Source organism: Agrilus planipennis, unplaced genomic scaffold (assembly GCF_000699045.2).
Source record: "Agrilus planipennis isolate EAB-ADULT unplaced genomic scaffold, Apla_2.0 scaffold44, whole genome shotgun sequence".
In the NCBI taxonomy this organism is placed as follows: domain Eukaryota; kingdom Metazoa; phylum Arthropoda; class Insecta; order Coleoptera; family Buprestidae; genus Agrilus; species Agrilus planipennis.
The window spans coordinates 1,265,027-1,278,262 of NW_020438939.1; the positions used below are offsets into that span (position 1 = coordinate 1,265,027).

At 32.3% G+C, this 13,236-nt stretch overlaps 1 protein-coding gene and 1 long non-coding RNA gene across 2 annotated transcripts; one reads left to right on the forward strand and one right to left on the reverse strand.

Moving 5' to 3' along the window:
* Positions 1 to 4,420: 4,420 nt before the first annotated feature.
* On the forward strand, positions 4,421 to 5,049 carry LOC108733487 (defense protein 6-like). Its single transcript, XM_018464671.2, has 2 exons — positions 4,421 to 4,577; positions 4,921 to 5,049. Exons 1-2 carry the CDS (start codon positions 4,493 to 4,495, stop codon positions 5,043 to 5,045), a joined length of 210 nt encoding a protein of 69 aa, XP_018320173.1. The 5' UTR covers positions 4,421 to 4,492; the 3' UTR covers positions 5,046 to 5,049.
* Positions 5,050 to 12,084: 7,035 nt separating this feature from the next.
* On the reverse strand, positions 12,085 to 12,549 carry LOC108733494. The gene is made up of 2 exons (XR_001937229.2): positions 12,391 to 12,549; positions 12,085 to 12,307 (listed from the first exon to the last, which is right to left on the reverse strand). It is a non-coding gene; the product is annotated as an uncharacterized LOC108733494 (long non-coding RNA).
* Positions 12,550 to 13,236: the final 687 nt, after the last annotated feature.

A 13,236-nucleotide genomic window follows, 5' to 3' on the forward strand; every position in this document is an offset into this window, starting at 1 on the left:
CGCCTTATACCTATAAGGGATGGCTTTGTATCCAAAAAACGAACAACTGTGTGTATGTATAAAAGGAANTGCAGGTATATTGCCATTAAATTTAGGGAAAACTCGAATTCAGGCGACACAACATACATTCATACATAATTACCCGCTAGAACCACTCAAAGAAGAAATTTTAAAGGTAAAAGACAATTTGGATCTTGTTAATAAGTTATTTACAGGAAAGAAAGATATTAAGTCTAAACTTGAATTAAGTTATTTAAAACTAGAGTACGAACATTTAAAGAAACAGGTATTAACATTATATCCCCACATTTTTGATATAAAATCAAACAGGACCAAGCGAGGTTTAATAAACGCTCTAGGCACAGTTTTCAAATTTGTATCAGGTAATTTAGACGCAGGAGATGGCGAGAGATATGATCAAGCCATTAATAATTTAAAGGTAAATCAACAAAATATTATAAGTCATTTTAATAAACAACTTTCGATGAACAAGGAACTAATAAATAATTACGAAAACGTACTTAAAAACATTTCTAGTAATTTTGATATAATACAACGTTCAATAAATGCAGCAGTAGAACACTCCGACCTTTTTAATACAATAAACATGTTGAAATTAACTATAGTCGAATTAAAAAATTTAATCACGGAAATTCAAACAGGAATCAGTTTCGCACTAATGAATCATTTACACCTCAGTATAGTTAGCGAAGATCAGATTTTATTAATAAAACAAAAATTAACCAAAGTTCATGGTGAGAACAAATTTTATTCGAATGATAACATTTTGTTTACACAGACAATTTCTGTAGATTTTTATATTACTGAAAAACATATCGTATTTTTACTACATGTCCCAATTTTAAATGAAATAACGTTTAACCTATACCATTTATATTCAGTACCCACCGTATCCAACACCACCATCATACCTCCTACATCATATGTAGCCATTCATGAAAACAATATTTATTATTTAAAACGAAAATGTAATTTAATTCAAAAACAGTATTTTTGTTCAAACGATGATATAGAGAAAAACTATCAACAGGACACATGTATTAAAAATTTATTACAAATTAAAGATGATCCCAAATGTAGACATATTCCGGTTGAAATTAATGACATCTTAGTGGAAACAATTAGTGACGAAAGATACCTTGTAATTCTTCCGAAAGAAACACCAATTCATATTAAATGCGAAACAGAACAGATACACCGATTGAAAGGAGTATTTTTAATAACACTTCCTTATTCTTGTTCATTGATAGCCAAAGACTTTGTTTATATAAATTTACAAGAATCAATACCTGAAAGACCAGTATTTTTACCACCATTATTTGAAAAGCCTATAAATGTCAAACCTATACGATTAAACCTCAAGGCAGTTCGTCTTGACGAATTAGCAAAATTAACTCTTCAGACTACCGATCCAATTGTGTATTTACCAGATGAAAGTTTTTGGACAAACGGTTCAAATATATGTTTAATTGTGTTATTTATAATCATTGTAATTATATGTACTTTTGTATTTTGTTATAATAGAAATAAGATTAAATGTTTTAATAAATTTAAGAGACCAGAGGTCAGGGAAAAAGATAGTTCACAAGCGTTTCCTTTACCTCAAAGAACAATGTAAATTCGTTGCCGAAATTTTTTGGGCTTCACCCCTAAAATTTCATTTTATGGGCGGAGGAGTTATGATATCTAAAATACTTTATAACAATTATAAGACGCAACGTCAGCATGCAACGCATGTAAGAATGGTAATCTCTTCAGGGAATTGCATTGTTCTGATATTAATTAGCTTACTAAGATATTGAATAAGAAATGTAATGTTAATAATTGTGATTAATTAAAATCAGTTGTTGTTCCACTGTTAACCTGTTAACATCTTGATTGAATTATAATTAACGCACATAGTGTATTATTGTTTTCTTTCAACGGGGCAGCAGCTCATGTTTTTCTTAGCCAGTCGAATTTCAATCTTAAAAATAAAAAGCGTTTTTAAAAAGTAAATTCGGCGGCAGAAAACATTAACTAAGTCTGCAAAACTAAATTTTATTCCATTAAATATCAATGCCGATTCACTTAAAATACAATTACTACATTTATAAAGGGAAGATTTGTGGAGGTAAATATTTACGAGTCTAAGTGTCTTTTGATATCAAGTGGACAGCTATAAAAGGGATGCCCATGCCCCACTAATTTTCGACATCTGGAATAGTCTTCCGGAATGTTTTTAAATACTATTTGAGTCTTGTAAAACCCGAATTAAAACTTCGTGGCTCTTTGAAATTCATGAAACAATATTTTTACTGCTCTTCCAGCTTAAAATAAGTTTGTTGATTCCTGATATAGGCGAACTGTTACAATTTCTGTCGCTTGTTGGAATATCAGGTTTTAATTAATGATTTTTATCACCTTGAAGACTTTTAGTCACATTAAAGGCTCATTTCAACGGTTTGAACTCAACCATCTCGTTGGAAATCCCCAACCAAGAATTCAAATTTCATTGGTAGACTGTTTAAACAACCTTTTAAACGCAACTTAATATGATTTCCACGGATATTGGTGAGGATAGTATTTAATGGAATGCTTGTCAAAGCGAAGATATGAACCCTTAATCGTACTAGCGTGCCAGGTACCCGGTTATCCGCTACGCTTCGCATTTTTGTTCAATTGAATTAATTTAAATAAAACTATTTATTGTTAAATATACCAAGTGTTGTTACTTCATCATACCTTTTGTAAAGTGTGTTTTTTTTAATTTTTTTTGGGGAAGTAATAAAAAAGCAATTGAATTATATAATATAATTCCTTCTAAAAACCAATTTATTTTTGTTCATAAATAATTTAGTATTTTGACCTCTAAAGAAGATAATACCACAAAGTTCAACCAATTTTAGTATTAACGACCTTATGATGATGATTAATATAATGGGTAGAATACGTTTGCAATAAAACAGAGTAAAATATGACAAAAAGTAGGCAACTTTGAGTATCGATATCTCGGTGAATTTTCACCATACAAAAAGGAATAAAAGAAGAAAAGGTGTATGTATTCAAGGGCTGTTTCTTTTAATATTTATGTAAACTTAAATTGCCCAAGAGAAAGCTATAGATGATTTCTATTTTGTTTTGTAATTATGTTCGATACTAAAAATGGTAAAAAGAAAATTAGTTGAAGTATTTCGATGGAAAATTCAATTTTCTAAAAAAAATACCGTTGTCAAAATATCGAAAATTGCTTCGTTTTTGAGTTATTTGGAGGAAACTGAAAGAATTGCCTTTCTTAAGATTACTTAAAAACATACTCTTAGACTGTCATTTTATCATTTTTAGAGGCCAAACCACCATGTTCAATCACAAAACCCCTTTAAGGCAATTGTTTCATACTAAAATCTCTATAGCTTAATTAGTAACTACCCCAATACCAGCCTGCAAAAATATATTAACGGTATGTAATTAATTGATTAACTTCACAAAAAGTGTGTTATTCATAATTGATTTCATGATTACATTTAGTATAACTCTATCAACATTAATTTCTAAACATTTCAGTAATAAATAGTATATGTATAATGTATATGCATGTATATTCTATTCATTATTTTTCGCTTATTTTTTTTTCACAAAAGGGGTTAGAAGTTATTTCTTAAAAAAAAGGCGATTAACGTTTCGTTCTGGTTGTAGGGCTTTCTCAACGCTAGTTTTTTAAAGTTAATGGGGATGCAATGCAGATAGAATAACTTTTTTATAAAGGTAGTACATATTAATTGACAAACTAAAAGCTAATTCAATGGGTACTTCTATATAAAAAAAAACAAAATATATCAACTAACATTCACAAAATTATGACTAAACAGTTGAAGGACTAATATATTAAATAAATAAACAAACAGAACCCTACGTGGTGACACTCAAATGATACAATTAAATAACAAAAAATTTGTTCGCAATCATACAAAATTCTATATTTAGTGTTTTTATCTACGCATAAATACTTTGGTTTGTAAATTAATATGCACCTTTACAAAAATGTTGTTCCATTTGCCTTAAATCTTGAGGAAACCCTACAATTAAGGCAAAACGTTGGCGGCTGTTTTTTAAAAAACCTCTTAACCTTTTTTGGTTTTGATTTCACACTGAATAAATAGAATATAATTAAAATATTGACTCGATAAAGTTAGTCATTTTTTATTTACATCTGTTCTTTGTTTACATACTGATTACCCGTGAAAGTTCGCAAAAAAAAACATGTAAATCCCTCACTGCACATATTGTTTATTTGTTTTACAATAAGGTCAGCAGAGTTTCTCAGTAAAATGCAAATCTGATAAGATGCCACAGTGAATAATAATAAACGTTAGGTAAAGTACCTCGATGTCACCGAAACAGATATAAAAACTCGCCGTTTGTCCAATTAGTATCAAAGCTTCGTGGTTGCTAAGCATATAAACTTGCAAAAGAAATAATAATAAACGACATTATGAATAAATTATTAGTTTTCGCACTTTTCGCCGCCATCTGTATTGTCTTTTCTTCAGCCGCACCAATGGAGGAATTAGAAGATGGTAAGACAATAAATTAATTAGAATTTTTCATAATTTTGATTTTATTTGTTTGCTTGTTTGTTTATTTCATTGATTAGCTTAATTCCGCTATGAGGCTGATTTTCATAATTATTTTATTATTATAAGAATTATATTTCACATGAAACGTTTTGAAAAATACAAAAATTCTATTACTTGTTTTTAATTATTATGTTTTGTTATAATAATTTGTTTTTGAGTGTTCGTAAACATAAATGAAAAAGAATAATATATTTAGTAGTTTGCATTTTTAAATATTAAGCATAATTTATCCAATATATATATCGATAAGTACTTTTATTTTTTTCTATTTTCTTTCTTTTAGCTCCCGAACCTTCTCCGCGAGTTGCACGGGCTGCAGCTTGTAAAGATAGAGACTGTAGTCTAGATTGTATTTTCAAGGGATATAGAACAGGACGTTGCAGGAATGGCAGATGCGTGTGCGGTTAAACAACAAAAACTCTGAGAAAGTTTGCTAATCATCATTTTATATTATCAAATTTTTGTTGTTAATTACTACTATTGTGAATTTTGTACATTTTTTTCATCCAAACAATTCAAATAAATAATGAAAAATTTCACTGATTTTTAATCAAACTGGAGAAAATTGCTTTATCCAATAAGGCTGTAATCGCCCTTTTGGGAACTTAAAATTTTCATAAAATGAATGTAAAAATATAGCAAACTTCTGCTGATTAATTCGTATCAGTCGAAAAATTACATATGTATCTCGTATTAACTTTATACCATCTGTCGATAGGAATGTTACATATACCAAGAAGACAACGTAGATCATGAGGCAAACAGTTTTGGTTTGATCGTGAAACTTAAATCATATTGGTCTATATAGTTTACTAGCTTTTTCCCCGCGGCTTGGCTTGCAGAAATTAATATTGTTTCTCCATAAAACCTTTTAACTCCCACTTGATCCCTCCAAAGTTTTCATTTTATGTAATGTCGCCATCTTAGATTTACAAAACACCTATTTGCTTAATTTCAACATTGAGCAACCTTCTAGTAAATCCGAGTACAAATAAAATATACCCCATGGAAACGTTGCAACCGCTTTTCATTTGATTAATAATGTCAAACAGCATATATACCAAGTTTCAAGTAAATTCAACAACAAATAAAGTATGTCCCAAACAAAAATTGCAATACCTTTTTACCCCCCCCCCCTTAGGAGGTTGAATTTTTTAATATGTCGAGATAGGTCTTTCAGAAATTAAATTACAGACCATTAGAAACCAAGTTTCAAGTAAATCTGACCACAAATAATGTATGTTCCATTTAAATATTGCAATTCCTCTTCACCACTCCCCCCTCCAATGGGAACGGGGGTCCTATGTCCGTTTCCCGGTTGTAGGCTACCTCCCCAACAATTTTCAGCCAAATCAGTTCAGCCGTTCTTGAGTTATAAATAAAAAAAATTTTTGTTTCCTTTTTCAATGAAAAATACCTTGGTGGACAGTCTAAGTAACAAAGTCAAGTTACAAACTAAATCCAATATTTTATATTTCATTTAAAATTAATAAATATAGTCAAATCCGGTTTTATCGTACTGATCCAAAGATCACTAATAACTGTATGAATTAAACCACAAAAAACAGGAACTACAAAAATGTTGTGTTAGTTACTAAAAGCAAACAAAATCAAATTTAAAAGTAATTTAATGTGCATCGTTGAATATTAATTCTTATTTTAATAATTTTTTTGATATATACATATAAAATTCTGCTAATTCTTTGTAGGTTTTGGTTATTTGGGGTCAAGTGTAGGTACTAATGATATATTTAATACTAAAACTCAAAGGTATTAGATAACAGAAATTTACATCATTTCGATAATGTTCAAGAGGCATTTATAAAATAGTTTGTCGCTATAAGAACGTAAAAGTAATAGGTAATTAAAAAAAGGTAGCAATGAATAAGGCTGTTTTAATTATTGTTTTAACATTCGCTGTTCTTTTTTCGGAGATTTTTTGCGACGAACATGTGGAAAAAGGTAAAAAATTTTCTTAATTGTAAATGCATTTCTCTAATAATAACTTAAATAAATAATAACAACTTCAATAAGTATTAATGTACTCTTAAACGAGCACATTTGAAATAAATAGAAAATTTAGTAAAATGCTAACTGCAGTTAAGTTTAAGTTTATAATAATTCCATTTATAGCATTGGTTATTATTTAATGGAGAAATATTATAACACTTTTGTTTAGTTTTGTATGTTAGTCCTGTTAACAACGTTTGTTATAGCGATGAATACGGTTTTAACGATGCAAATTAGACTCTCGATAATCTTTTAAATTCGGATATAACGGCTGCGCGGGATTTTGTTCAATTCCGATGGTTTGCCTAACGCTGTCGCTTATATGCAAATCAGACTCCATAATCTTTTAAATCCGGATATAACGGCTTCGCGTTTAATTTCGATAGTCTGCTCAACGCTGTCGTTATATCATACCTTGTAAAATAAATTGGATTAGGTACTGATTAACGAGGTATTTATTTGTGTTTCATACGTTATATACACTGGCCTTTATGCCTGTAAATTCGTTGTCCACCTGGATTTCGGATATAAACTGTGATTTTAACACGTGAGGGTGTAACTGGTTTGTTTCGTTAACTCAAATTGATACAAGACTATTTTGACCCTATAAGGGTAGATTTTCGAAAAATACTTTCTTAGTACATCTCCTCATCCCCTTAGGAACATATTTTTCAAATTTCATGTTTCTATCTTAAGCGGTTTACATTGTACGTCAATAAACTGCATATAGCGTCCGTCGATTACAATAACCGAATTTCCTCGGTCCTATTTCCTTATGCTATTCATTATTATAATCTAAAAAAAATCTAATTTTTAGTTGATGCAGATATTCGAACGGGACCTACTGGAGGTTCCTGCAACACAAGGGGCTGCAGTTTGCAATGCATCTACAAAGGATACAGTACAGGATACTGTTTCAATGGACGTTGCAAGTGCAAAGGGAAATTTCAAGGTTGATACAAATAATTATTACTACGTCATTGCCGTCTTAGCATTTTGTGAATCGTTTATATAATAAAAATATTTTGTTTTAACTGTATCTGCAATGCGTTATTAGGCTTTTAAAACATATTTTAAATAAATTAAATACAAACTTTTGTTTTCTTTTTTGTTCTAGTAGTAGATCTCAGGCAAGTATGTTCAGAATTTTTTACCTCTGAATAGGTATGTACAGGGTGTCTCACGGTGATTCTTAAAACAGATAATATAAGTTTAATTTATGCACTGGAGGAAGGGCAACATCTCGAGTTTTTATAACTCACAACTATCGACACTATTTTCTATAAGTCATGACTAGCTCACATGGATGACCGAAAATTTAAGATAATTATTGAGCCGGTAAATAGAAAATTTTATGCGTATGCATTAGATTAAATGAGCAGGACCAAGGTTTAATACGTAAAACTAAGACCAAGATTGAGACTATATCAGCAAGATTTACAATAGTACGTTTGTTGAGGTTTTTTCGTTATTTACTATAGAAAGAAGAGAATAAAACTTCGAAAGGTACTGGGTGTATAGTCATAATTTTTGTATGTTGCCATTAGGGCAAATAAAACAGTAAAAAACAAAGGTCAATGCATTGGCCGGGAATCGAACCCGAGCTATCCGGCAAAGCATATCCGATGACATTCGAATACCTACGTACAAAGTATTCCGTCTGCAATTGTTTTAATGTGCCAAAAGTTGATGTGGTTTCTAGTTTATTTTTTATTTAAAACTACCCTGCCTTTCCTTCTTTTAGTTTGACACCAACTACTTGTAACAACTTTCTATGTAAATATTACCTACAGTATATTACTAGATGCAGTTTAAAGAGTGAAATATTAGTTTACTCAATCCAATGAAATTTTAAATTATTATCAGAAGTAGACAGGATAACACTATCATTCTTACTGTGGGTATATTTTTTTCCTTAATAATAGGGCCTGTTGCTGTAAAAAAATTACTCACCTTTTATCAACGATGAAAAATGAAAGATAATTCCATATTTTCTTCTTTTTAGGGGCTACACGTTATGCAATTTATTTTATGATTCACTTCCACTTTCTTTTCAATACATTTCACCTCGCGAATCACTTTTTATACTCAAGTTTCATTACACTACACTTCAGTTTCATTACATTACAATTCGTACCAATTTCTGGTATCTCGGGGCGTATATTTTCTTACGTAAAATAAACATTATTGTAATACCGATAGCATAAAATAATATATCGTTAAAAACACGCTTTGCCGAATATATCGTAAAACGATACTGATTTAGTTGACCCTTTACAAGACCGCGGTCATTTTCCCCACTTCTACGAAAACGGCATCCAAATTGGCACCCAGCAAATAAATTTGTTTATGGTATGAAAATTAATAAGGATGTAAATGTAGGGTTAGAACTAATATGAAAAAAGGAGACTAAAAACTGTGAGTCATTGATTTTGATATTAACGACTGACCGATAACTAATCGCAAGAATAAAAAAAGCGTTAGAGATATAATACAAACTGGGCAGGGTCGGATCGTTTTTAAAAAAAAGAAATCACTTATCGATATGCTCCAGGTCGGTTACTTTAGAAATTTAAAAGAGATTGGTAAAGTTGCGTTTGGAGTACGTTTGTTATGGATATGATTTGTGGACGCTGAACACTGGCGAAAAGAAAAAGGTTAGGAGCGTTTTTTGAGATGTGGTGTTATAGGCGGATATTAAAAATATCGTAGGTAGAAAAGGTTAGAAATGAGGATGTATTCGAAATAGTAGAAGAACAGAAGAAGTCAATAAGAAATAGGCGAGATAGATTGGTAGGACACCTTCTCAGGCATAAAGAGAGGGAGGGAGACATATTAGAAGAAAAAGCAGGAGTTAAGAGGGGCAGAAATAGACCAATATTAGATTAGTCTTCGTAAGGAGTTAGAAATATATACGTATGTTTCTAATTTTCGGGAAATGCAAAATTAAGTACATACCTATCCATCCGGACTTCAGGCTGAAGTCCTTATGGTGATGGGGGATGATGAATGATTTTGATAATTTATTGTTCTGTAATGATTAATTTACGTTTAAGATACACTGATTTCTAATTTAACTAATAATTCATTTTCTTCTTCTACTCATTTTGAAAAAGACAATATGATGTCCCTGCATAAATTATTCTATAGTACATTCATGAAATAACAGACAATAATAAATAAATAGTATTAGACTATTATCACTACGAAGCGTCTAAGTCATACTATATGTATTCGTAAGTGGGCAGGGGCGCAACAACGTTACAGTTTGACTGGGTGCTCCCATCATAATACTACAAATATTTATATACTGCAGGTGTCTATGTATAAGTTGAAAAGATCGAGTTCGGCTGCTAATTTACGAGTTTAAACTATTTGAACCGAACTTTCAAGTTGGGTTATTATCAGAATCGACTAGAATTGATTGAGTGCCCAACCCAATCGAGTGGGTGCTCAGGCACCCGTGGACCCTCCCTTGTTGCGCCCCTGTATGTAGGTACTCATCATTTTTTTTTTTTTTGGTTTCGGGGAAGAGGGGAAATCTTCAAAAGACACCCTGCCGTCCGTACGACAGGGTAGTGTTGGATTCACCCTGAAGGAGCGCCTACCAACTAAAACCCCTCTACCTCAGGCCGTTCTAGGACCAGTGAGGTTGGGCCTCTTCAGCCATATGTGTAGTTTTGTTATCTGATTTGTGATTTTTTGTGAGTGTTACTTGTGTGTGTGTTTGTGTTTAGTTGGGTTGGTTTTGTAGTTATCTGATGGAGTTGGGTAGGGAGTTAAGGTGGTCGATGAAATCATCGAGGAGATCTGAGGAATGGACAGGGGTCGGGCGGGAGGGATTACTCATCATTAAACTAGTACCACTTTATATTGACAGCAGCTTGTAGTAAATATAGGGTTGTAAATGAATTCGAATGGCATAACCGATTGGTTTGATATTTCTAAGGTAATATTCAGACGCGAACACATGGGAGGGTTTTGTGGGTTCTAGGCTCCCGCCCACGAAATGTATGGGAATTATTGTAATAGAGATCAATTGCATTGTGAGTTGTTTATTATAAACGTTGTAACTTTAGGCTGGGATTTCGCGGCCCCAAAAATTTCACGGATTAAAGCGTAAATCCACCATTGATTGTGGATTACCAACAAGTATTGTCACGTAATCAAACACTTTTCTCAATACTGACCAATTTATATAATTATTTGCTCTCTAATTAACTCCAGCATTATTTCATTACTTTGTATTTGCTTTCTGTTTCGTCGCCTTGTAAGGGCTCGTTTTCGGCAATATCCTGCTGATACTTATCAGTAGCGCAGAATAAAGCGGCACCACCAAAACTAATTAGCAGTGCATTTAGTTGAGATAAGAACGCATAGACGTTTAATTTGTAGAATTTTTATATTGAACTTACATCTACTGTAGACCTTTAATTACACCATTTACATCTTCGCTTACATGATCTGAATCTTTTCGCTTGTGACTCTTAATCTGTGTGAGTCTGTGTGTCTCAATTTGAATCTTGTTAGTCTCAATCTCTGAGTCTGTCTGTGGGTCTGAATCTCTGAGTCTGTCTGTCTTAGAAACTTAAAACTAAGACTTAAATAAACTTAACTTATGCAAATAAAGGGGGTGGTAAAGGTGGAGTGTAGGAGTCCCTTCCTAAATATTATGGATGACAAGCTTCATTGGTCATTACCACTGGGGGTGGTTCTGGTAGACACAATAGTCCCAGATTTCACCATCTGACCCAGTTTCGAGTGAAAGTTTACATTTATGGGGCAATAAATGAATCGCTATGAGTCCTCGATGGACCTGCACATTACAAGATATGAATTTATGACAGCCTTCTTGCTGAACAAACAGAATAGCTCAAAACCCCAACGCCAAAACACGACACTGTAGTTGTCCGAAGCACTTTTCGGTAACAAAGTTACCTTCTTCAGGGACTGAAGTAAACTAAACCTAAATGAGAACTAATCCTAATTTATACTGATAGTTGTTAAGGTTCAGTGAACATGACCCGAAGCCAACAAGGTAGATGTTCAATGGACCTTAACATCATCATCATAAACGTAATTAAACTAAACTAAATAGCGGAGATCCAGGGATGGGACCGTTGTCATTGTTAAGAACAATTCTTGCTGTCAACCCTGACCAATTTGTGTACCCTTTTTACTTCATGATTTATAACAGTGCCATCCATAACACTATTTTACGCATAGGCACAAAAGAAACCCTTCTCGAAATCGAAACAAAAGATTTTGATTCTTAAAAAAACTATTATTTCAAAAAAAGCAGACGTTAAAAAGAAATGAATTTTGAGTGAAACGAATTGATGAATAGGACTCGAACACTTTCGTTTGTTCTTTTGAAAACAATTACAAAAAGTGGAAACCTCATCGATCATAAAGTAAATAAAATAAAACGAAATTATTAATAACAACGCTTTTATTTAAATGTTTAACACTGAGAGATGAGTTAACATGTAACATTTGACTTTGAGATGATTGATTTCGACGTTGATCGAGTTAGGACCAGTAGCAGACACATAAGCCATTTTCGCATTTTCCATATTTCATTCCCATTACTTTACATGTTAAATTACATCCCAGGCAAAATGGAGCTCTTTTCAGACGATTGACTCTTGGACCCACTACTACAATTATTATGAAAAAGACGTACGTACAAAGCTTTAATCTAGTGAAAGTACAAAATAAGAAACTAATTTTATTAATTTACCTTTTCCATCTTTGTCATCTTTAGGCGCACATTTGACTAAAACAAGACAGACAATTAAAAAAATTGCAAAGGTAGCAATTGGCAATTTCATATTTCGTTGAATGATTTTTATACCTATTTGTGTACTGTTTATGATTTAGAATACTAATACAAATACACTGCTGGATGCATTGCATATATATAAGTGTGTGTATATATATTCAGGTTGATATTAGCATGAAGTCATTTATTTATTAATAGCATTGATCTCGTGAAATAAGTTCAGCCATTTCGGAGATAAGATCATCATGAGCTCGAAGACTAATTCAGTACACACGTCTACTTCTTCTTTTACCTCCATCCCTCTTAGGTAACTCCTGCTTTTATAGGGTTGTTCGGAAAGTCATTTCATTTTTTCCCGACAGAGGATTTAATTGTATTCTTTTGCACCCAACTTCACATTAAAGACGTATAATTTTTATATGCTTTGAGAGCTCATATAGCAAGGCTTGTGTGTGAAAAATTCCAATTAATTCTACGCAGTAGTTTTTGGTTGGTGCCCTTTTAAATATGGAGAGCGATAAGCAGCATTTTCGACATATCTTACTGTTTTACTACAGAAAGGGTAAAAATGCTGTTCAAGCCAGAAAGAAATTGACTGATGTGTATGGAGAAGGTGTGTTGACAGTACGCCAGTGCCAGAACTGGTTCGCTAAATTTCGATCCGGCAATTTTGATGTCGAAGATGCACCACGTTCGGGAAGGCCGGTTGAAGCTGATAAAGACGCGATAAAGGCATTAGTTGATGTGAACCGGCGAATAACAACACGTGAGATCGGATTGAGGTTAAATTTATCAAATTCAACA

Excerpts from the sequence above, each read along its gene's own strand:
- LOC108733487 (XM_018464671.2), top strand. The coding sequence starts at position 4,493 with ATGAATAAATTATTAGTTTTCGCACTTTTCGCCGCCATCTGTATTGTC. Across the intron at positions 4,578-4,920 it reads AATGGAGGAATTAGAAGATG|CTCCCGAACCTTCTCCGCGA; the intron begins GTAAGACAATAA and ends TCTTTCTTTTAG.